This window comes from Rattus rattus, chromosome 5, assembly GCF_011064425.1.
Source record: "Rattus rattus isolate New Zealand chromosome 5, Rrattus_CSIRO_v1, whole genome shotgun sequence".
In the NCBI taxonomy this organism is placed as follows: domain Eukaryota; kingdom Metazoa; phylum Chordata; class Mammalia; order Rodentia; family Muridae; genus Rattus; species Rattus rattus.
Window position 1 is genome coordinate 10,104,824 of NC_046158.1, and position 25,257 is coordinate 10,130,080.

Sequence of the window (25,257 nt, forward strand, 5' to 3'; positions counted from 1 at the left end):
ATGAGAGGGTGGATAGAGATGAAAGGGAGGAAAAGGAGAGAGGAAAGGGAAGAGTGGTAGAAGGGAGAAAGATTAGGAAAGAGGGAAAGAGAAAGGAGAAAAATGAGAAAGAGAGAGAGGGAGGGAGGGAGGGGGAGAGAGAGAGAGAGAGAGGAGGGAGGGAGGGAGGGAGGGGGAGAAAGAGAGGGAGGGAGGGAGGAAGGGGGAGAAAGAGGGGGGAGAGAGAGAGGGAGGAAGGGGGAGAGAGCGCTCCTAAAACAGAACAGTCGGGTGAGGAGAACTTGTGGGGGTGTTGCTAGCTTAGGAAGGAACTTAAGCTAAAATAAACGTTGGGCACTGAATTGAGGACACAGCAAAGACAGGCTAGAGCATAACTTTACAATATAACCTGCAGTCCCTGTGTTAATGAGGTGTGGATTAGATACTGCCTGCATCCGTGGGGATAGCTTCTGAGGATTCCTGGTTCCTGTAGGCACACCCAGGTAAATGTGTAATGTGCCAGAGTTCTTCCCCACCCACAGGTGTTCAGAGCTGTGATTGTCTCTCCTGAGTGTGAGTCTGCTATGTGCCTGAGGTCTTGGCTGTGCTGTCCAACTTACTGCGCAGAAGAGGAACCATCCCGGGCCTTGCCATGGACCTCAGAGGTGAACTTAGGGGTGATAAGGGGGCTGGCTATGAGTACCCTCCATTGATTGCCGACCATCTGGTTCTGGGTTCCTTGCTGCTGGGATGGGCTAGTGACTCAGAGTCTCCAGGACCAGGCCAGCTGAGCTGCCAGGAACCCTGAGGGTTCCTGGATCTGTGTGTTTGTACATGTGTAGTGACGAGAGGTGGGTAAGTGGGGCAGCTTATGCCATGCCACTGAAATGTTTCTCAGATGAGGGCATTGACAAGAAACAATGGTGGCAGTGGTTCCCCTGAGAGTGCACACTTACCAGAAAGAAGCTAAGTGAGGGAACGCATGCAGGGAAGCTCTTCCCTGGACCACTCTATATCTGGGCCACCTCAGGTAGCTTTTGTCCACCCAGTTAATACTTCTTGGAAATGCCTTCCCAGAGATGACTTAGTTGATTTTAGATTTTACCCTTTAGACTGTGAAGTTTAACCACCACATTCAGGTTGGTAGGATTTATGTGGCTGGATTTTATGAAGTCCATTTGGACATTGGATTATAGTCCTTTATCAAATAATGTCTTTTGCAACCAGTACATTTCCTGTTTTTTTCTTTGCATTTATTATAGCAGAAAAATATTAATTCTAAAATAGGTAGCTTTAATATTGTCTTCCATGTTCTGTTCTGTGTTGTATCTAAAAGGTCATCACCAAAACTCCCATGGTCTCCATTTCCTCCCAAGGTAGCCTATAGTAAGTGATTTGCATTTAAGTCTGTGAGCTGTGTGGAATTAACATTTATGAAGGCAGACCAGTGTCATACCTCTTTGTTTTGCATGATCATATTCAAGGAATCCAGTACAGTCATGTATTCATTTTTTGGACGGATGTATTTCTGTCTACTTCTGGGCTCTCTTTTCTGTTCCACCGTCTTGTTTGTGCAGTCTTTCAAATACCATGACACCTCAGGTGTGAGTCCCTAGACTTTATCCCTCCTCTTTGTGTTGGTTGTCTAGGGGACTTTGCTTCCCCCATATAAAATATAAAATTAGCCTTTTGTTCAGATGGAATGTCTTATCTCAGGCTGATGTAGAATTTATTAGGTCCTCAAAGATGTCCTTGAAATCTTGACTTTCCTTCCTTCAGCTGCAAATTGCCTGAATCAATCTCTTGCTGTGGGTATAATAGGAAATCCACTTTACAAATGGAAACAAATGCCCAGTTCTAAATCAACCTTCTGATATTTAACAAAACAACTTGCTAGAATTTTTATAGCGCTTTATTGACTTTATATCGAAGGCTGAGATGGGTAGGTATCTTCACAGCCTTGAATCTTCCTGCATATAAACTGTGGTGTCTCCCTCCTAAAGGCCCAAGTGATGTGAGGAGGGAGAATGGAACTATGGGAGAATGGAACTTGGCTGTTTTTCAGTTTCGTGGGGAGTGGACCAGTTAGCTCTCAACCAGGTACTGAAAGCCTATGGAGTTGCTAGGAGAGAAGTGAAGGTCGATGGTGAGATATGCTGGGGCCAAAAGGCTCCAGGTTTCTGGCACACAGTATATTTCTTCTTCTTCTTTTTATTTCTATGCAATGCAATACTGTGTCCATGGAGCCCATGCCTAGCAGAATGTGAGGATCAAGGCTTACGGCCATTACATGACAGAGGTGCAAGAAAGATGAATTAAATATTAATGAAGTTGTGGGGCACTAAACTCCATTCTGATCAACCCTGTCACCCCTAGGTGACTCTGTTCTCACCTACTACAAGTGAATTAGGAAAACACTTACAAGAAATAGAAGTGGGAAGAGGTCTGGAACAGGCCTGGAAGCACTAGCTAGAATAGGACACCTGGTCCTTGTGCACTCACTCCTCCTACCTGCAAGGCATGGTGTCCCTGCCAGCCTACGGGCCCTATCAGCCAGAGGACATATTCTAGGTCTTGGGACAGGACTGTGGGGCTGGCAATGCGGAGGGTGCTGCTCAGTCCTGCAACTAGAGTTTTAGTGCATAACCAACTGCTTGGAGAGAGCTGAGTTTCTAGATAGGAACTGCTCAGGATGCTCTGGGTGAGACTAATGAGAGAAGGGAATGTGTGTGTGTGTGTGTGTGTGTGTGTTTGTGCCCAGAATAATGGTCTGGATCCTATAGGCAGGGAAGGAGGGGGCTTCGCAGCACCAGCCTGGTCCTATGGAGCAACCACCTTGAGTTTCCTCTTGGAACTTGGTCATTAGAAAGCTTTGGGCATCAGAGGATCTGTGTTTCTTGATGTATCCATCCCAGCCTGCATCCTTGGGGAACACTGGACTTGGATGTTGCAGTGAAGAAGTGCGTCTCAAGCTAGAGTAGGTGCATCAGAGCGATAACAGAGATGCCATTGCGTGAGTGACCTCATCTGGGCAGTCATGCAGCACTGTCTGCTTCCCTTAAGGTTCTAGGCCTCAGGTACAGTTGATCTTCTCCATGCTCCCCTCTTTTTTCTTCTTCCACCTGGGTGGAAGCAGAGTCACAGGCAGCCTCCTGAACAAGGTGGTATCTGCAGGGAACTGGGAGCTACACAAAGAAAGGGAGAGGAACACAAGACATCTCTTCAGGTAGGGTGAGGACCTGCCCCTGCCCAAGGTGTATCAGGCAATTCTTCAAACAGTTTATCTCTTTGAGCACTTGACTTAGCTCCATTAATCCTTCCACTACTCCTGTTCTCCTAACATGGGGCATTTTGTATTTCTCCTTGTCCAGCTTCTACTTTTCATTATAGATATGCATAAGTGATTACTAATTGTCGCACCACTCAGTCAATACTAGGCTGTCTTGTAATGTCCTATTCTACACCAGTAATCCAAATTGCTTCAACTGGACAAGGGCTGAAAACGGCCACATTCTTTGCCAAAATATCTCAAGAATGGTCCACAGGCCATGCTCCAATATTCTGCCCCTCTGAAACTTGAACTGGGCCTTCATAGTTTATATCACTCTCAGTTGCTGTCTTCCATGCTTCTACTCAGATCCACATTAACCCGCCCCCTGTAAAGAGTCCAACCACTTTTCTAGTCCAAAGTTTCAGAGTTCTCATTCTTCCAATAAGCACCAGGATCAAGCCTGTCACAGCAATACCCTTTTCCCCGGTGTCAACTTCTGTCTTAATCACTGTTCTATTCCTGTGAAGAGATACTGTGACCATAGCAACTCTTATAAAAGAACGCATTTCATTGGGGGCTTCAGAGCCTTATAGTCCATTACCACCATGGTGACACCCGTGGCACTGGAGCAGTATCTGAGAGCTACATCCTCATCCCTAGGCAGTATGAGAGAGAGAGAGAGAGAGAGAGAGAGAGAGAGAGAGAGAGAGAGAGAGAGAGAAATTGGACCTTAAATGGGATTTTGAACCCTTAAATCCCATATCAAGTGACACACATCCTCCAATAAGGCCACACCTACTCTACTGGGAGCACTCCTCCTAAATGTTCTCAAATAATGCCCCTCCATGGTGACTAAGCATTCAAATATATGAGTCCATTTGGTCATTCTTATCTAAACTACCACAGTTCATTTTCACAGATATGATTTTAATATTCACATATGTCCCTCTACTCTCAACTCAGACCCATATCCTTATAGAGTGATAGGGTAACTTCTTTCTTATCTTGAGGAATAGGATTTTATCATTTTTGGCTGGATGGGTGGTGCTGGACAGATGATGGAACCTCTTATGGCAAAGTATAGGCTGAAAAAATACTGACATACAATATGGACTCACTCAGAACAGGACACAGTCCTGCTGATTCCAACAGTCACAGTGTTAAATCTCAGTCAGCCATGGTATCCTTAGGCTCACTGATATCTCAGTACCCCTTTAGAGTGTGAAGGGGTGAGGCGCTTCCTTGTTGCTATGGGAAAAGTTTTTGGAGAGGTGGTAAGAGTGAATGGAGTTGGCATGACATAACTTCACTCCCTGCTCCTGTCATTGGGAATGCTTTCCTAGGCTCTTCTCTGTCTTTTCTTTATCCTTCTACCCTGTCCTTCACTTGTCACCTTTTTTCCTTTCAATATATGTTCACAGTTATTATACAGTAAAGCATATAGAGTATACAATTTGATAACCATTGATGTCTTTGACCGGGTTTTCAGTCAAAATAAGGAACAACCCAGTTTCTCAGTTCCTGTGGCCTCAGGTCAGAGACTAGTTGTTTTAGGTGTTCTTGGATATGCAGAGGACCTGGTACTCTGCAGTGGATATCCATTCCCTTCAGACACCAGTTCAGGATCTGCCCATGTCAAGAGAAGATATCATGACATTTGACATCAAGACAAATGGTTTAAAAATTAACGTGTTCAGGTTATTTGAAACACTTGCTCATAAGCCACTCCCATTGTTTAATTTTATTTTTTTATTGGATATATTTCTTTATTTACATTTCAAATGTTATTCCCTTTCCTGGTTACCTGTCCATAAGTCCCCTATCCCTTTGGCCTCCTCCATAAAGGTATTTCCCCCTCCCATCAACACCACCTTACAATGCCTCCCGACATTCCCCTGCACTGTAGGTCCAACATAGGCAGGACCAAGGACTGGTGCCTCAACAAGTCTATTCACTGCTACATATGCAGTTGGAGCCAAAGGTCAGTCCATGGAAAGACTTTGGGTAGTTGTTTAGTCCCTGGAAGCTCTGATTGGTTGGCATTGTTGATCTTATGGTGTTGTAAACCCCTTTAGCTCTTTCAATTCTTCCTCTATTTCACCCAAAGGGGGTCCTGCTCTCAATTCAGTGGTTTGCCGCGAGTATTCATCTCTGTATTTGACATGCTCTGGTTGTCTCTCAGGAGAGATCTAAATCCAGTCCCTTTCAGAATGCACTTCTTTTTTTTTCTCCATCTTTATTAACTTGGATATTTCTTGTTTACACTTCAAATGTTATTCCCTTTCCCAGTTTCCTGTCCATTAGTCCCCTAACCCCTCTCCCTTCCCTTCTATATGGGTGTTTCCCCTCCCCAACCACCACCCATTACAACCCCAAACAATCACCTACACTGAGGGTCCAGCCTTGGCAGGACCAAGGGCTTCCCCTTCCACTGGTGCCCCAACAAAGCTATTCACTGCTACCTATGCAGTTGGAGCTCAGGGTCAGTCCATGTATAGTCTTTTTTTATCTTTATTAACTTGAGTATTTCTTATTTACATTTCGATTATTATTCCCTTTCCTGGTTTCCAGGCCAACATCCCCCTAGCCCCTCCCCCTCCCCTTCTATATTGGTGTTCCCCTTCCCATCCTCCCCCCATTACCACCCTCCCCCAACAATCACGTTCACTGGGGGTTCAGTCTTGGCAGGACCAAGGGCCAGAGTTTTTGATCTTAGCCACTCTGACTGGTGTGAGGTGGCATCTCAGGATTGTTTTGATTTGCATTTCCCTTATGACTAAAGATTTTGAACATTTCTTTAGGTGCTTCTCAGCCATTCTCGGCATTCCTCAGGTGGGAATTCTTTGTTTAGCTCTGAACCCCATTTTTTAATAGAGTTATTTGACTCCCTGCAGTCTAACTTCTTGAATTCTTTGTATATTTTGGATATAAGCCCTCTATCAGTTGTAGGTTTGGTAAAGATCTTTTCCCAATCTCTTGGTTGCTGTTTTGTCCTAACAACAGTGTCCTTTGCCTTACAGAAGCTTTGAAGTTTTATGAGATCCCATTTGTCAATTCTTGATCGTACAGCATAAGCCATTAGTGTTTTCTACAGGAAATTTTCTCCAGTGCCCATGTGTTCGAGATGCTTCCCCACTTTTTCTTCTATTAGTTTGAGTGTATCTGGTTTGATGTGGAGGTCCTTGATCCACTTGGACTTAAGCTTTGTACAGGGTTTTAAGAATGGATCAGACTGCATTCTTCTGCATGCTGACCTCTAAAGTGTGATTTTTAATCTAAATCTTACTTTTTCAGTGTGTTTGGATATCCAATGTTTTCTTTGGTGGAAAATTGCGCTCTGATGATGGCAAGTAGTCTTGGTTTCTCTTGCTTAGGTTCCTATGCTTGCCTCTCACCACGTCTCTGGTGTTAGATGTCTTGCTGTTTCTGACAGTGGCTTGACCCTCCTGTAGGCCTCTGTGTCAGCACTCCTGTAGAACTGTTTTCCTGTTTTCTTTCAGCAGTTTCTGGGAACAGGTGCTCTTCTCCCTGGTGTGTAGGCACTCCTGGTGACTGTCTTTCAGCTCTTGGTGCAGGCAGGAATCCGACGGATCCTGCCCCTGACCTCTCTTAGATCCTTGTGCCCAGGGGGCACAGCTGGCACTAGGGAATTTCCTCTTGGTACAGAAATGTGGGCAGAGGGTAGTCTCCTCTGATTTCTCAGGAGTGTCTGCACTTCTGAGGTTCCAGATCCCTCCCCCACGAATTTAGGTGCAGGGAGCTGTTTGACTAGTTCAGTTCAGTTCTGGGCACAAACCAGAACCACAGCTACTTGCACTAAAATATATTCCCGTGTCCAGAGGCACTATGCAGTTTCCTCTTGGTCCACGGATACAGGCAAAGGTTGGCAGAAGTGGCAGTCTGTCCTGAGGTCTCAGAATGTCCACCCTTCTGAGTGTTCAGCTCTCTGCCCCAGGGGATTTGGGTGCAGGGAGCTGTGGGATGGGCTCAGTTATGTTTAATATCTATTTGCAGTGAAATTTGTTGAACACTCTTTGGTATGAGCAAGCTAGACACCAGGAAGTATGCCTGCCACAGTGAGCAGGAATAGGACATGGGCTTGGAGACACCAGTCTCCAGGTAAGTATGAGACCTGGTGTGTGGGAATCTAGGATGTAAGTGTGCTTTGAGAAGAGCCACTGTAGGGAAGTCCCTGCTCCAGACACTGGTGCAGTGTGCTGGGAGGTAGAGAGGAATTCCACCAGAGAATGTAAGCCTGGGGTTTACACACGGTGATGGCTGGTGAGTTGTTGGGCATGGCTGCTATGTGGAATAGCTTCTTAAAAAGTGCTAGCTCCTGAAAAGCTGACCAACCTAGAGTTCTGGGAAGTGGCTGCTTGTTGGATATTCATCGCTGCTCTAGGTGTCCTCAGTGCTTGACAAGAATGCTTATTGAATATTGTGCAAGCAATCATGTTGTGAGGAGCCTGCTTTTCCAGAGCCTGCCTGAACACACTTAGCAACTCTTCATTCCATGTGGAAGTAGTGATTCATGCTTGGCCATAGTTAAAAAATCACAACAGCATATCCTTGGCTAGTCTGCTACCAATGACCCCTTAGATAGGAGTGAGCTTCATGAAACCAATTTACCCTCAAGGCATGGATTTTTAGTCAATGCTTTATTTTTAAAAAGTGTGTGTGTGTGTGTGTGTGTGTGTGTGTGTGTGTGTGTGTGTGTGTGTGTGTGTGTGAGTACAGAGTACATAAGTGGGCATTAGATATCCTCCTTTTATCTGTCTTAATGGATTCCTTTGAGGTAGGGTCTTTTTCTGAACCTGAGGCTCTGTTGGAAGCCAATAAGCCTCAGTGATTCTCAAAAAATTCCCGAAGGACCCTGTGGTATGTCTCGATATGCTCATGCTATAGAAGCAGGCAGACAAAGGGCACATGTGTCTTGTGCCTCCTATGTAGATGAGGAAAGAAATGTCAGGACATAGACAACAAAGGGAGTTTTTTTCAATGTTTATCAAACAATATATGAAATGAGCATTTTTTAGATGTAAATTATACCTCAAAAAAGGTTTTTTAGGTGCTTGGTGGTGGTCCACATCTTTAATCCCAGTACTCAGGAGGCAGAGGCACAGAGCAAGTTCCAGGCTACACAGAAAAAACCAGTCTGAAAAAAACCAAAGAATTTACTTTCATTTGTATTTTTAATTTATGTGTACAGGTATTTGGTTTGCATACTCATCTGTGTACCATATGTTTTCAGTGTTCATGGAGGCCCAAAGAGGGCATTGAATGCTCTGGAAGTAGTGGTGATGACAGTTGTGAGCCAACAGGTGGATGTTTAACACTGGTTTTCTGAAATATCAGTTAGTACTCTTGCATGTTATCCCATCATTTTTACCCTCAAATTAAAAAGAAGTATTTATTTCAAAATTGAACAAATATTACTTTCATTTGGATTTCTCTACAGCTAAGCTAGTAAATGTCCAAATTTGGAGGAGAACATAACAAGAACAAATAAAGATCAAATGTCCCTTTCTCATTATGTTTCTAGAGTGTTTTAGAAATCCCATTGGGGGAGGATTTGGAGACAAGGAGAGAAAACATAGGACTACACTCACTACAAATGAGTCCAGTGGGTAAAGGTCCCTGATGCCAAACTTGAAGACCTGAGTTCAATTGCTAGAACCCACATCACACATAGTAAAAGTGATCCAACCCTCACAAGTTGTCTCCTGACCTCTACATGTGCTTTGTAACATGAAGTGTGCACACATATATAACTAAATAAATACTTGAAATGTTTAAAAATATATACCACATCAGGTAGGTGAAAATGGAAAGTTATCTGGTTGGGACAGGAAGAGGTAAGCATTTTTAGACATCCTTTAAAATATATCATGTGAGTGTGGGTGTGCTGCGATGGTCAGAGGACATCCATGGTACCCATCACCTTGCCTTTCACCTTGTTTGAGACAGAGTCTCCTTTGTTGCTCCTCACTGTATATTCTGTCACATGAGCTTTCATGGATTTCCCCATCTCTCCCTCCCATTGCATCATAGATGTGCTGAGATTACAGATGTCTGTCTTTTACACAGGGTCTGGGGATATGAACTGAGGTTCTCATGTTTGTATGGCTATGGCAAAAGGTTTAGCCACTGTGTTCTTTCACCAGAGCTTAGATTTTTAGATGTATGTTATTAGGAAATTTTGGACTTAATTATAAGAAAATATATCTTCTAGAGATATAACAATCATCTGAGGCATTAGGGACATAAGTCATTGGTGGAATACTTGCCTATTACATATCAACCCTGGGTTTCAACCCCAGCAGGAGGAAAATTCACTAGCAAAGACAATTTTCTGTCCCTGTGGATCTAAGTATATGGGATAGTGGAGGAGCTTGTTCTAGCCTCCTGTGATGGAGCCAACAATGATCCTAAGGTATTCCTTTTGGTTTTCAGTTTACCCTGAGAAGGAATGCTCAGTGGCCTGAGAGTATGAGGGCCCAAGGAGACACCAGGGATCTAGGGGAGCAGCTGGAGTCATGATCTGGAAGGGAGTGTTCAGTGGGGCTTTAGCTCCAGCCCACACTGGGGCTGCCTGATATTGAGTGGTTGCTGAAGGATACAGGATGACCTCTGAGTCTCAGGACAAGCCTGGAGGGGAGTCAGGCCTAAGAAGCTGGTGAGTAACCGGATCCTTTGGTGCTGTTTTTCAGGAAGACCGAAATGCTACTCACTTCACCTTGGAGTCCTTCCCTTCATTGTGCTTGTCTTAGTCTTCTTTGGGTAAGAAGGACACAGGCTGGTAAGAATGGGCTAAAATTCTGATGGAGACACTGAGCTGTGTGCATCCCTACTATAATAGCAGTAATGAGGGTGCTCTTGGCTCAGTACCCACAGTGGCATGTCCAGATTTTGTTGCCAATATAGTGAAGCCTCTGATTCCACAAAAGGTGTTTGTAGCTAGACACCCAGTTATTTGGCTCTAGCTGCGATGGTTGGTCTGGGGAAGGTAAGATGGTCAAACTTGAGGCAAGAATTCAGCTATCTATGTATGCAGATGGTCTGCAAATCCACACAGAGCAAAGACACTGCCGTGTCTCCTGGGCCTGTTTAGACAGGCAGGAAATATTCCCTGATGTTGCCTTGGGTTGTAGGTACCTAACACAGAGTAGGGGCTGTATGCAACTACTACGGGTGTTCACATGCAGGTCTTGTTTCAAGGGCCCTTGCTACCACTTCTTCTTTCTATAGAGTGAGCATGTTTAGACCTGTCACCTGGCCTTTGGTCTCCACTGGGAACTTCTGTGCTCACTCTTCTGGGCACAGTGGTACATTTGGAGGGTGGGGCAGAGAGCTGGTCAGGTCTGTCATGATCAGTTATCCCCATGCCTATCCTTCCCACAGCTATGGATTCCTGAGCCACAGAATCCAGGAATTCAGGAACCCAGGAGGTGAGACTTGGTGAGTGAGCATGGAAAAGTATACACGTCTATTAGTGTTTGTGTGATATATGTGTCACACTAGTGCATGTGTTAGGGAGATGGGTTACTGGCTGAATGAGCATTCTGCTGTATGCTGCCTTGTGGCTTCTGACTGTATTTCTACATGGATGATTCTAGTCTTTCTCCAGGTCCTCACTGCAGCCTCAGATGCTCCCTGCTGTCTTTTTTTTTCTATTTTTTTTATTAACTTGAGTATTTCTTATTTACATTTTGAGTGTTATTCCCTTTCCCGGTTTCCAGGCAAACATCCCCCTAATCCCTCCCCTTCTTTATGGGTGTTCCCCTCCCCATCCTCCCACATTGCCGCCCTCCCCCCAACAATCTAGTTCACTGGGGGTTCAGTCTTAGCAGGACCCAGGGCTTCCCCTTCCACTGGTGCTCTTACTAGGATATTCATTGCTACCTGTGAGGTCAGAGTCCAGGGTCAGTCCATGTATAGTCTTTAGGTAGTGGCTTAGTCCCTGGAAGCTCTGGTTGCTTGGCATTGTTGTATATATGGGGTCTCGAGCCCTTCAAGCTCTTCAGTTCTTTCTCTGATTCCTTCAACGGGGTCCTATTCTCAGTTCAGTGGTTTGCTGCTGGCATTCGCCTCTGTATTTGCTGTATTCTGGCTGTGTCTCTCAGGAGCGATCTACATCCGGCTCCTGTCGGCCTGCACTTCTTTGCTTCATCCATCTTGTCTAATTGGATGGCTGTATATGTATGGGCCACATGTGGGGCAGGCTCTGAATGGGTGTTCCTTCTGTGTCTGTTTTAATCTTTGCCTCTCTCTTCCCTGCCAAGGGTATTCTTGTTCCCCTTTTAAAGAAGGAGTGAAGCATTCACATTTTGATCATCCGTCTTGAGTTTCATTTGTTCTAGGCATCTAGGGTAATTCAAGCATTTGGGCTAATAGCCACTTATCAATGAGTGCATACCATGTGTGTTTTTCTGTGATTGGGTTAGCTCACTCAGGATGATATTTTCCAGTTCCAACCATTTGCCTGTGAATTTCATAAGGTCATTGTTTTTGATAGCTGAGTAATATTCCATTGTGTAGATGTACCACATTTTCTGTATCCATTCCTCTGTTGAAGGGCATCTGGGTTCTTTCCAGCTTCTGGCTATTATACATAAGGCTGCTATGAACATAGTGGAGCACGTGTCTTTTTTATATGTTGGGGCATCTTTTGGGTATATGCCCAAGAGAGGTATAGCTGGATCCTCAGGCAGTCAATGTCCAATTTTCTGAGGAACCTCAGACTGATTTCCAGAATGGTTGTACCAGTCTGCAATCCCACCAACAATGGAGGAGTGTTCCTCTTTCTCCGCATCCTCGCCAGCATTTGCTGTCACCTGAGTTTTTGATCTTAGCCATTCTCACTGGTGTGAGGTGAAATCTCAGGGTTGTTTTGATTTGCATTTCCCTTATGACTAAAGATGTTGAACATTTCTTTAGGTGTTTCTCAGCCATTCGGCATTCCTCAGCTGTGAATTCTTTGTTTAGTTCTGAACCCCATTTTTTTAATAGGGTTATTTGACTCCCTGCAGTCTAACTTCTTGATTCTTTGTATATTTTGGATATAAGCCCTCTATCAGTTGTGGGTTTGGTAAAGATCTTTTCCCAATCTGTTGGTTGCCGTTTTGTCCTAACCACAGTGTCCTTTGCCTTACAGAAGCTTTGCAGTTTTATGAGATCCCATTTGTCGGTTCTTGATCTTAGAGCATAAGCCATTGGTGTTTTGTTCAGGAAATTTTTTCCAGTGCCCATGTGTTCCAGATGCTTCCCTAGTTTTTCTTCTATTAGTTTGAGTGTATCTGGTTTGATGTGGAGGTCCTTGATCCACTTGGACTTAAGCTTTGTACAGGGTGATAAGCATGGACCGATCTGCATTCTTCTACATGTTGACCTCCAGTTGAACCAGCACCATTTGCTGAAAATGCTATCTTTTTTCCATTTGATGGTTTTGGCTCCTTCGGCAAAAATCAAGTGCCCATAGGTGTGTGGGTTCATTTCTGGGTCTTCAATTCTGTTCCATTGATCTATCTGTCTGTCTCTGTACCAATACCATGCAGTTTTTATCACCATTGCTCTGTAATACTGCTTGAGTTCAGGGATAGTGATTCCCCTGAAGTCCTTTTATTGTTGAGGATAGTTTTAGCTATCCTGGGTTTTTTTGTTATTCAGATGAATTTGCAAATTGTTCTGTCTAACTCTTTGAAGAATTGGATTGGTATTTTGATGGGGATTGCATTGAATCTGTAGATCGCTTTTGGTAAAATGGCCATTTTACTAAATCCTGCCAATCCATGAGCATGGGAGATCTTTCCATCTTCTGAGGTCTTCTTCAATTTCTTTCTTCAGAGTCTTGAAGTTCTTATCATACAGATCTTTTACTTGCTTGGTTAAAGTCACACCGAGGTACTTTATATTATTTGGGTCTATTATGAAGGGTGTCGTTTCCCTAATTTCTTTCTCGGCTTGTTTCTCTTTTGTGTAGAGGAAGGCTACTGATTTATTTGAGTTAATTTTATACCCAGCCACTTTGCTGAAGTTGTTTTCAGCTTTAGTAGTTCTCTGGTGGAACGTTTGGGATCACTTAAATAAACTATCATATCATCTGCAAATAGTGATATTTTGACTTCTTCTTTTCGATCTGTATCCCTTGACCTCCTTTTTGTTGTCTGATTGCTCTGGCTAGAACTTCAAGAACTATATTGAATAAGTAGGGAGAGAGTGGGCAGCCTTGTCTAGTCCCTGATTTTAGTGGGATTGCTTCAAGTTTCTCTCCATTTAGTTTAATGTTAGCAACTGGTTTTGCTGTATATGGCTTTACTATGTTTAGGTATGGGCCTTGAATTCCTATTCTTTCCAGGACTTTTTATCATGAAGGGGTGTTGAATTTTGTCAAATGCTTTCTCAGCATCTAATGAAATGATCTTGTGGTTTTGTTCTTTCATTTTGTTTATATAATGGATCAAGTTGATGGTTTTCCGTATATTAAACCATCCCTGCATGCCTGGGATGAAGCCTACTTGATTATGATGGATGATTGTTTTGATGTGCTCTTGGATTCGGTTTGCCAGAATTTTATTGAGTATTTTTGCATCGATATTCATAAGGGAAATTGGTCTGAAGTTCTCTTTCTTTGTTGGGACTTTGTATGGTTTAGGTTTAAGAGTAATTGTGGCTTCATAGAAGGGAATTCGGTAGTGCTCCATCTGTTTCAATTTTGTCGAATTGTTTGGATAATATTGGTATGAGGTCTTCTATGAAGGTCTGATAGAATTCTGCACTAAACCCGTCTGGACCTGGGCTCTTTTTGGATGGGAGAAATTTAATGACTGCTTCTATTTCCTTAGGAGTTATGGGGTTGTTTAACTGGTGTATCTGTTCCTGATTTAACTTCGGTACCTGGTATCTGTCTAGGAAATTGTCCATTTCCTGCAGATTTTCAAGTTTTGTTGAATATAGGCTTTTATAGTAAGATCTGATGTTTTTTTTAATTTCCTCTGAATCTGTAGTTATGTCTCCCTTTTCATTTCTGATTCTGTTAATTTGGACACACTCTCTGTGTCCTCTCGTTAGTCTGGCTAAGGGCTTATCTATCTTTTTGATTTTCTCAAAGAACCAACTTTTATTTCTGTTGATTCTTTCTATGGTCCTTTTTGTTTCTACTTGGTTGATTTCAGCTCTGAGTTTGATTATTTCCTGCCTTCTACTCCTCCTGGGTGTATTTGCTTCTTTTTGTTCTAGAGCTTTTAGGTGTGCTGTCAAGCTGCTGACATATGCTCTTTCCTGTTTCTTTCTGCAGGCACTCAGCGCTATGAGTTTTCCTCTTAGCACAGCTTTCATTGTGTCCCATAAGTTTGGGTATGTTGTACCTTCATTTTCATTAAATTCTAAAAAGTTTTTAATTTCTTTCTTTATTTCTTCCTTGACCAGGTTATCATTGAGTAGAGCATTGTTCAATTTCCATGTATATGTGGGCATTCTTCCCTTATTGTTATTGAAGACCAGCTTTAGGCTGTGGTGGTCTGATAGCACGCATGGGATTATTTCTATCTTTCTGTACCTGTTGAGGCCGGTTTTTTGACCAATTATATGGTTAATTTTGGAGAAAGTACCATGAGGAGCTGAGAAGAAGGTATATCCTTTTGCTTTAGGATAGAATGTTCTATAAATATCTGTTAAGTCCATTTGGTTCATGACTTCTCTTAGTCTGTCTACATCTCTGTTTAATTTCTGTTTCCATGATCTGTCCATTGATGAGAGTGGGGTGTTGAAATCTCCTACTGTTATTGTGTGAGGTGCAATGTGTGTTTTGAGCTTTAGTAAGGTTTCTTTTATGTATGTAGGTGCCCTTGTATTTGGATCATAGATATTTAGGATTGAGAGTTTATCTTGGTGGATTTTTCCTTTGATGAATATGAAGTGTCCTTCCTTATCTTTTTTGATGACTTTTAGTTGAAATTGATTTTATTTGATATTAGAATGGCTACTCCAGCTCGCTTCTTCCTACCATTTGCTTGGAAAAGTGTTTTCCAGCCTTTCACTCTGAGGTAGTGTCTGTCTTTGTCTCTGAGGTGTGTTTCCTGTAGGCAGCAGAATGCAGGGTCCTCGTTGCGTATCCAGTTTGTTAATCTATGTCTTTTTATTGGGGAGTTGAGGCCATTGATGTTGAGAGATATTAAGGAATAGTGATTATTGCTTCCTGTTTCATTCATATTTGGATATGAGGTTATGTTTGTGTGCTTTTCTTCTCTTTGTTTTGTTGCCAAGAAGATTAGTTTCTTGCTTCTTCTAGGGTGTAGCTTGCCTCCTTATGTTGGGCTTTACCATTTATTATCCTTTGTAGTGCTGGATTTGTAGAAAGATATTGTGTAAATTTGGTTTTGTCGTGGAATATCTTGGTTTTTCCATCTATGTTAATTGAGAGTTTTGCAGGATACAGTAACCTGGGCTGGCATTTGTGTTCTCTTAGGGTCTGTATGACATCTGTCCAGGATCTTCTGGCTTTCATAGTCTCTGGCGAAAAGTCTGGTGTGATTCTGATAGATGTGCCTTTATATGTTACTTGACCTTTTTCCCTTACTGCTTTTAATATTCTTTCTTTATTTTGTGTGTTTGGTGTTTTGACTATTATGTGACAGGAGGAGTTTCTTTTCTGGTCCAATCTATTTGGAGTTCTGTAGGCTTCTTGTATGCTTATGGGTATCTCTTTCTTTAGGTTAGGGAAGTTTTCTTCTATGAATTTGTTGAATATATTAATGGTCCTTTGAGCTGGGAGTCTTCACTCTCTTCTATACCTATTATCCTTAGGTTTTATCTTCTCGAGTCCTGGATTTCCTGTATGTTTTGGACCAGTAGCTTTTTCTGCTTTACATTATCTTTGACAGTTGAGTCGATGATTTCTATGGAATCTTCTGCTCTTGCGATTCTCTCTTCCATCTCTTGTATTCTGTTGGTGAAGCTTGTATCTACAGCTCCTTGTCTCTTCTTTTGGTTTTCTATATCCAGGGTTGTTTCCATGTGTTCTTTCTTGATTGCTTCTATTTCCATTTTTAATTCCTTCAACCGTTTGATTGTGTTTTCCTGGAATTCTTTTAGGGATTTTTGTGACTCCTCTCTATGGGCTTCTACTTGCTTATTTATGTGTTCCTGGAATTCTTTTAGGGATTTTTGCGATTCTTCTCTGTAGGCTTCTACTTGTTCTCTAAGGGAGTTCTTCACGTCTTTCTTGAAGTCCTCCAGCATCATGATCAAATATGATTTTGAAACTAGATCTTGCTTTTCTGGTGTGTTCGGATATTCCGTGTTTGCTTTGGTGGGAGAATTGGGCTCCGATGATGCCATGTAGTCTTGGTTTCTGTTGCTTGGGTTCCTGCGTTTGCCTCTCGCCATCAGATTATCTCTAGTGTTACTTTGTTCTTCTATTTCTGACAGTGGCTAGACTGTCCTATAAGCCTGTGTGTCAGGGATGCTGTAGACCTGTTTTCCTGTTTTCTTTCAGCCAGTTATGGGAACAGTGTTCTGCTTTCGGTCGTGTAGTTTTTCCTATCTACAGGTCTTCAGCTGTTCCTGTGGGCCTGTGTCTTGAGTTCACCAGGCAGGTCGCTTGGAGCAGGAAGGTTTGTCTTACCTGTGGTCCCGAGGCTCAAGTTTGCTCGTGGGGTGCTGCCTACGAGCTCTCTGCAGGGGTAGCAACCAGGAAGATCTGTGCCGCCCTTTCCGGGAGCTTCCGTGCACCAGGGTTCCATATGGTGTTTGGTGTTTTCCTCTGGAATCAGTAATGTGTGCAGAGTGCAGTCTCTTCTGGTTTCCCAGGCGTGTCTGCCTCTCTGATGGTTTAGCTCTCCCTCTCTTCCGGGATTTGGGTACAGAGAACTGTTTATCCGGTCGGTCCCATCAGGTGCTGGTGGTGTTTCAGACGCAGGGGACCCGCTGCTGCTGTGCCCTTATCCCAGGGAACCCAGAGGCCGTATACAGTTTCCTCTTGGGCCAGGGATGTGGGCAGGGGTGGGCAGTGTTGGTGGTCTCTTCAGCTCTGCAGTCTCAGGAGTGCCAACCTGTCCAGGCGGTGAGGGCTCTCTCCCACGGGGTTTGGGAGCAGAGAGCTGCTGCGGGCAGAGATCCGAAGGTTTGGGACTCCCGCTAAATACCGGAAGTGCCCAGTCCTAGAGGAATTTTGCCTCTGTGTGTTCTGAGTTCACCAGGCAGGTCGCTTGCAGCAGAAAAGTTGGTCTTACCTGTGGTCCCGAGGCTCAAGTTTGCTCGTGGGGTGCTGCCTATGAGCTCTGCCCGGCGGCAGCAACCAGGAAGATCTGCGCTGCCCCTTTTCCGCTCCCTGCTGTCTTTAAAGGGCATGTATGCTCTTTGGCTTTTGCCTCATCTTCCTTTCTATATATACATTAGCATCTCTAAGAACAGGTTCTGCTCCCCACATACCTCTCCAGCAGCCTGCTTAGTGCAATGTCTTTTCCCTTCCAGATACAAGTTGGAGACCCTCTCCATCCCTACCTTTCCAGATCACATCAGTCTGTCTTTTGGGAAGGCATCCCCTGATTTTGCTCTGCTTTCCTAGTTCTGTTGTGGGCTTGTTTCAGTCACACAGGCTTATATGTCTGTCTCAATCCTAATTTCCTTCTAGTATCTAGTGATTCTTTAGAACAAAAGGTAGGAATAGTTGGATCCTGCCTGTGGATCCATCCACCCTAGCAGCCTACCCTGTGTTCCTGCACAAGCCATGTATGCTTTTGAGCTAGGGCTCTGGCCTTGATCTTTGACTATGTTTTATTTCTCACTAGACTACCCAACCTCTTACCCATTCTTTGTTCCCACTAGTTTCTTCTTGTGTTACCTTTTCATGACTATACAGAACGCTGTCACACCCTCATTTTTGTTAGGAGACTGTCACACCTTTGATGACTCTGTCTTCAGAGGCTCCTATGATTGGATATACATAGAGATGTGAGTTTCCCTAGAGATCTCACACATTTCTTATGGTTGAGTGTGTCTCTAGGAAGAAGCTCCATCTCTGGGGCCTTTCTGTGTAGGTTAAACTACTATTCATCCTGGATAGAAGGTTCTAGACCAGTAATCTATTAAATGTTATCTTTGGATCCCAGAAGCTGTGTTTGAAGTCATCCACTCTCATTGCTATTTTAGGTTAAGGGTAGGAATAGACTGAACTTCATGATGGGGGGGGGATGGCAGTCTGCAGTGTTCTGGAACTCCTTTTCTGCTCAGAATCCAGTCAGGAGTGTGTTGTGAGTGTGGGACAGTAAACTTTGACTGTTGTGTTTGACATTTGTGCCTATGGTGTAGCCGTGTTTGACTTTTGTGTTGTGGGCATAATGCCTGGGGCAATCGCTATGGTGCTGTTCTTTAATTGTAGCAGATATACTCTACTCTCAGGCACCACTGTGCCCTTCCACCAGGGTCTGTGTTCCTGAACCCTAATACTTCTTGGTATAAGCTCCTGTGTTCTTTTTCTGCAGCATGGCTACCAGGCAGACGGATGTCCAGAAAGTTGTAAGTGTGCCAAGGTATCTGGCCCTCACATGGTGCTCTCAAATTCTGCACTAGAGGTTTGGCTGCGTGTGTGTGTGTGTGTGTGTGTGTGTGTGTGTGTGTGTGTGTGTACCATGAGCAACTGGGAATTTCCTTCCTGCACCTGAAATGGAGCATATAACTCTCTACTAACTGCATGCCATTTGGCTTTTAAATAACCAGGATAGCTCATCTGGTACAGAGCCAAGTTTACATGTGTTCACCACCATTCTCAGAGCAACATACATCACTCATGAGTTAGCATTCTCACCATTGCAAGAGTCCAGTGCAGCAAGCAAATTCATGATGTGGTGCAGCCATCAGCACTACCCACTTGCAGAATATTTCATCCTGTAAACTGTGCCCATTAAACACTAACTCCTACTAGGGGTTCTGGCACCAACCTTGCCTCTTCTGTGCTGTTCTCTGATCATGGCCAGTCAATAGTAGTGCTTCCCAGGGCTGGGTCCTGAAGAGTGCCTGTAAGACTCACCCAATAAGATGTCAAAAGGCTTCATCCTTGAGCAGAAATTTCCTGCGTTGATTTTTTTAGATGATTTATTTTCATTTTATGTGTATGAGTATTTTGGTTGCATGTGTGTCTGGGTGCTGCATTTGTTCTTGTGCACAAAGAAGCCAGAAAAGGGCCTCAGTTCCCTAGTCCTGGACTAGGACCATTCACTGTTTTGAATTTCCATGTGGGTGCTTGGAGCTAAATCTAGTGTTTCTGCAAGAGTAGCCTGGGCTCCTAGTGCTGAGCACCATTCTAGCCCTGCTGTCTGTTTTACAAACCATCATAGGGTATGAAGCTTACTAGCAAAAGTGGTTCTTCTGCCATGGGGCTTGGCATCCTGTGCAGTGACAACCCACTGCCATACAGTGAGCCTGGAGTTTTGTGGAAAACACTTTGCACTTTTGATGGAAATGGTGCCTGACCAAGACAGAAAGACAAGATGCTGTGTGCCACTAGCAAGGAGAGGACAAAATCAAGCTGCAGGCCCAGGTGGGATGTCAGTATATACCAGGAAAGACATACGCAATCTTGTGAATTAAAGTAGTCTTTAGACATCACAGCTAAGGCTGTGGGATGGGGTGTCATAATTTCTTCTTTCTATCTTATGTCAAGTAAGACTGTGATCTTCCTGCTTTAGTTCATTCTCGGATCCCAGGATCATAAGTTTTTATTCTTAATAGAGACTTGCATATAATGAGCTTACTGTCAACTTAAATCTTGTTTTATTTTTTTTTCTTTCAGGATGGCCTATCCACAGCCAAACGTGCTAACACCCACGTGAGTAGAGTTAGTCCCTGCATGCGTAGACCAGAAGTTGTAAAGCACTAAAGGTGATTTGCTTGCCTTAGTGGAATAGTTCATTGGCACACCTGAGGCCCTGAGTCAGTCTCCAGCACTGGATAAAACTGAACTCACAAAAAACAAAGACATGATTGTAATTCTCATTGACATCACTTTACCAACACTTTCAGCATCTTAGGGGCGTTTGATTAAGTATATGGCACTGAGAATCTCCTTTTACATTTGGGCTTCTGGCCCATGCTTCCTGTCTCTGTCATCAGGAATTTTTAAGAGATGTGGTGAGTGTGGTGATACTAAAATTCAGTTGCTTTCATGGCTGGGGTGAGGGGTTATAATAGCTTGTCATGGTGGCATGCACCATCCCAGCAGTGTTTATAGAGGGAAGAGAAATGGAACTAGGCAACTTTCTGGACAGGCTAGCCAATTAGTGAGCTTCAGATCAATGAAGCAACCAAGTCTGAAGAAAATCAAAGATGTATTCAAATGACACCCAAAGTCATTGAGAGCTGCTTCTGCTTGGCCCAGGTCCTCTGGGAGGGTGATCAGCCCTGGAGGAAGGTGAGGGTTTGGAATCTGAGAAGGGATCCTGCAGGCATGTTTGGTCACATGTTGCCCTTGGATCTCTCCTCATGTAGTAGGAATGATGTTCTTGTCTTCACTCCTTGGCTGGCTCCCATCATCTGGGAGGGGACCTTCAACATCGACATACTGAATGAGCAGTTCAAGCTTCAGAATACCACAATTGGACTGACTGTGTTTGCCATCAAAAAGTAAGCAGCTGGTGTTGGAGAGATGATTAGTGGGTAACACACTTGCATCAAGGGCAGAAGGAGCTGAGTTTGATCCCTAATGCCCTTATACTAGCTTGGCATGGTGGCATGTACCTGTAATTCCAGCGGTGGGGGTAGAGAGAAGAGAAAAGTGGATCCAAGTCACTTTATGGACAGACCTGCCAATTAGTGGGCTTCAGAGTCAATGAAACAACCATGTCTGAAGAACAAAAAAGGATGAATGACAGAAGTCACCCAAAGTCAACCCCTGGCCTCTACATAAATACATAGAAAAGTAAATACACACACGCACGCACACACTCACGCAAGCTCACATGTATAAATATATACACACAATGGTCAGGGTGGCAGCACAGTCATTCCAAGCTCCAAGCTTCTTGTATTTAAGATGCAGTGGGTGTTAGGTTTGTTCAGCAAATCATCTTCCTGAGCTTGAGTGTACTCACAGGTGAATAAATGAAGACCTTCCTCTTTCCTGAACCCAAGGCCAGCTTACCCTTACCCCTATGTTCTCAGCCAGGTGCCATTTGAATCCTTCACACTTAAGGTGGATCTGTAAATAGAATTCCAGGGGCTTTTCTTAGCCACCTTTACTCTCAAATTACTGTAGGGTGTTTTAAAGACACTGACACTTAATTTTTATTAACAACCTGAAAGCACTAAGCTGGGCTGTCCCTGAACTATTCTAACCAGATTAGGCTGCTCATGTACAGCCAAATGCTCCACTACTTGTTACTTGCCATCTCTTGTTGCACCAGATCTGCTACATGTGTGTCCTCATGTCTTCTCTCATCAAAATCTCATGGTGAACCCTCTTGATCGAGTCACATGGTCTCTGCACCTTCTTGTCTGTTCATCTCTCTTCTTCTTAAGACCCCAGGCAGCAATTGGAGGTCCTTTCCCGTTCTATTCTCCTGCCCAGCGATTGTCTGATCAGCTCATTCTTTAACCAATCACGTGATTGAAAACTATTTTTACATACCATTGAAACTATAGATGGTTGACCGAGCCATAGTCTGGATTGCAACCAGATGACTGGAAAGAGAAATCAGCCTCTGAATACACAGTCCAGCCTCCCCCCCCCTTCCCCAACATGTATCCTCATCTCCAAGGTTGGCAGGGAGGAACAAGTTGCAAGCAGATCTGTGGTCACTGGTGTCTTCAGATGCAGGACACATGGATAGGAAGGGTTGGTACTGTGACACCCTTAGATTTTGGGTCAGGCTGACTTTAGAGCACAGGCAAGAAACATGCCCTATTGGAAGATATCAAAAGCAGGATGGTGATTTTACTGTGTGGAAGGCTGTGGGGATTAAGAGAAGCCATTTGTGCTGCTTGTATATGAGAAGGGCTTTGTGCTTCCCTGCAGTGCTGGGTGAGGTCTGTGATGAATAACTCTGAGGCTTTTGTATCAGTCAGACTTAAGAGAGGTTAGGGACTTACCTGGAGAAATATTAGGTAACCTGTGGCTCCTAGCAAGAGAGTCCTTCATAGTAAGAAGACATAAACAACTTTTTCTGGGTGCTGCTGGGTAAATGAGCAAGAGACCTGACAGGTGTAGGTAGGAGCCTTGTCTATAAGAAGAAAGCCTCTGAGGGGAGCCCCATGGTGGCCTTTGCCCAGGGATAACTGCCACTTGCCTACTTCTGCCACTGAAGTGGGTAGGGCTTTGTACATTTTCCAGGTGATGTGGAGCCCTGTTTCCATGGTGGAGACATGGGGCACTGGACATGATCAAGGGAGAGGCAGTCATCTGAAGGAGGTGAAAACTTCTTGGGTTTGGAGATGACTTAGAACCTGGGTTCTAAGCCTTTTGTACTTGGACCTGAGGGTTTGGTTTAAGCTTGCCTTTCTTTCTAGGGTACCTGACTTTCCTGCCTTCTCTACTCTGTGAGACTGATTCATGCTTTGGTGGGGTTCATGTGGAATGATTCTTAGGGATATAAGTGAGTTATTGAATGCCTTGTCTCCAGGAACCTTCAATTCTCTGATTAGGAAGTCTGGGATATAGAGACCTTTTGCTTTACTGAGCTAGGGTGCTGTAGAGTAAACAAAAGAGGGGTGCAGGTGCCAGACCCATAAAAATCCATCCAATTTCTACAAGGGTTTAAAAGTGGAACTGTATGAGTATAGGCTCTGCTCATGTTAAGGCAAAAGTGTAAGGTGTGAAATGTCATAGGATGGGGATGTAATTATTGGGCTAGGGTGACAGATTCATGGAGAGATGGTCTGCTGAGGAGTTGCCAAGACAAGAGATACCTGTAGGGAATCTGCCTGGGCTGGAGTTAGCCCTGCTGCCTGGCTGAAAGCTCCCAGGCCTCTCTATCAGCTTTCCATGATAAGATGGGTTGCTGATGTTGCACCCTTCTGCAGAAAAGCAGGGTGAGGCTAGGTACAGCCTGAAGACTGATCAGGATAGCTATAAAGTGGAAGGATCAAAGGATAGCCATGGTTTCCAGAGCCTGTCCCTATGTACCATTAACTTTTGTTTTAGCTGTGTTAAATCTCTCCATACACCCCTGTCCTCCCTCACAGGTATGTGGTGTTCCTGAAACTCTTCCTGGAGACGGCAGAGCAGCACTTCATGGTGGGACACAAGGTCATCTACTATGTGTTCACTGACCGGCCAGCTGATGTCCCACAGGTGCTCCTGGGCGCAGGACGGCGGCTGGTGGTGCTAACTGTGCGCAACTACACCCGCTGGCAGGATGTGTCCATGCACAGGATGGAGATGATCAGCCACTTCTCAGAGCAGCGCTTTCAGCATGAGGTGGATTACCTCGTGTGTGGAGATGTGGACATGAAGTTCAGGGACCACGTGGGTGTGGAGATCCTCTCAGCGCTCTTTGGCACCCTGCATCCTGGCTTCTACCGTAGCCGACGAGAGTCCTTTACCTATGAGCGCCGGCCAAAGTCCCAGGCCTACATCCCCAGGGATGAGGGTGACTTTTACTATGCAGGGGGTTTCTTTGGGGGGTCAGTGGTGGAGGTGCACCATCTCACCAAGGCCTGCCACCAGGCTATGGTGGAGGACCAGGCCAATGGTATTGAGGCCGTGTGGCATGACGAGAGCCATTTGAACAAGTACCTGCTATACCATAAGCCTACAAAGGTGCTGTCCCCAGAGTATGTGTGGGACCAGAAGCTGCTGGGCTGGCCCTCCATCATGAAGAAGCTGAGATATGTGGCTGTGCCCAAGAACCATCAGGCGATCAGGAACTGATAGCTGAATCCCTGTTGGAGAGGCCATACCTGTAGCCAATCTGTGGAAGGATTTGAGAGACATTGCTTACTGTCACTTTCTATTTCACCTCAGAGTCCAGCAGAGCCCAGAACCACTTGGCTTACCACATATTGAGTCCCTGGTGTGTCAACCACCTTCATCTCCCATGTATCTCCTTGTATTTAATGAGCTGGTAGAGCCTTCAAAACATGGGAGAAACTGTCATGCAGTTACCTGGTGGCCCTTGCATCCTCAGTTTGGGTTGTTCCTTCCTCTTCTGTGAGGATTGACAGAGGGCTAGTGCCCATAGGAATAGACAGGAAGGCAAAGAGAGTCATCCTAAAGGCACCAGATGTTCTTATCTTATGTTCAGCTCTGATGGGGCCAAGCAGCACCTTGTGCCCAGTGCCTCTCCTCATGTTAGGCTTATCTGTTAATGGCTAGTTATTCTTTCCTTGGAATAAATGTATCTCTACATGATTAGGGTTATTTTAAATTTTCTTTCCTTTTTCTTGTTTTAACAAATTTGGGATTGAGCCCATGGCGTCATGGATACTAGTTTGGCATGCTGCCTCTGAGGTGCATTCCCTGTCTTGACTCTATCTTAGAGACATTTACTGACTGAATTTTCTGAGAGTTAGGTCCACCACACTCCTTTTGCACTCTAGTTTTCATTTAAAATTTCCAATATAAGGGATCATTACTTTTTTCCTTTTGCAGTGTCAGAAATTAACTCAGTTCTCAGCCTCAAATTTTACATTTTTGGTGGAGTAGCATTGGGGTATTGTTTGCTTTTTATTGACAGAAAGCCTCTAATAGTTCCCAGTTTCAGCCTTACTATGTGGCCAAGGATGGCCCTGAATTCCTCATACTCCTGCCTCTAACTCCAGAATCCTGAGGTTACACGCATGCCACTACACCTAGCTCTGGTGTTCTTCAATTTTTTTATTTTTCTTTTTTCATTAATTTATTCATTCACTATATATCCCAATTGTACATCTCTAGGTCTAGGTGCATCCTTTCCAAGGTGAGGCACTAGAAGGCAGCCCAGTTAGGGAATCAGGATCCAAAGACAGTCAACAATTTCTTAAATCCTAATTTATCTTGTTCCCAAATGGTTTCTGGGCCCTAAAGTCTCTTGTGTCTT

At 44.2% G+C, this 25,257-nt stretch overlaps 1 protein-coding gene across 2 annotated transcripts; it reads left to right on the plus strand.

Moving 5' to 3' along the window:
* The first annotated feature begins 460 nt into the window (after positions 1–460).
* LOC116901259 (histo-blood group ABO system transferase 1) lies at positions 461–24,590 on the plus strand. 2 transcript variants are annotated; one of them, XM_032903016.1, is made up of 7 exons: positions 461–644; positions 8,502–8,571; positions 9,961–10,049; positions 10,652–10,708; positions 18,730–18,763; positions 20,037–20,866; positions 23,423–24,590. In XM_032903016.1, exons 6-7 carry the CDS (start codon positions 20,580–20,582, stop codon positions 24,108–24,110), a joined length of 975 nt encoding a protein of 324 aa, XP_032758907.1. In that variant the 5' UTR covers positions 461–644; positions 8,502–8,571; positions 9,961–10,049; positions 10,652–10,708; positions 18,730–18,763; positions 20,037–20,579; the 3' UTR covers positions 24,111–24,590. The 2 variants fall into 2 exon arrangements, with proteins under 2 accessions (XP_032758907.1, XP_032758908.1); XM_032903017.1 differs by lacking the exon at positions 8,502–8,571 and having other exon boundaries at positions 487–644; positions 9,961–10,030; positions 18,730–18,777; positions 20,037–20,072; positions 20,732–20,866.
* The last annotated feature ends 667 nt before the right edge of the window (positions 24,591–25,257 follow it).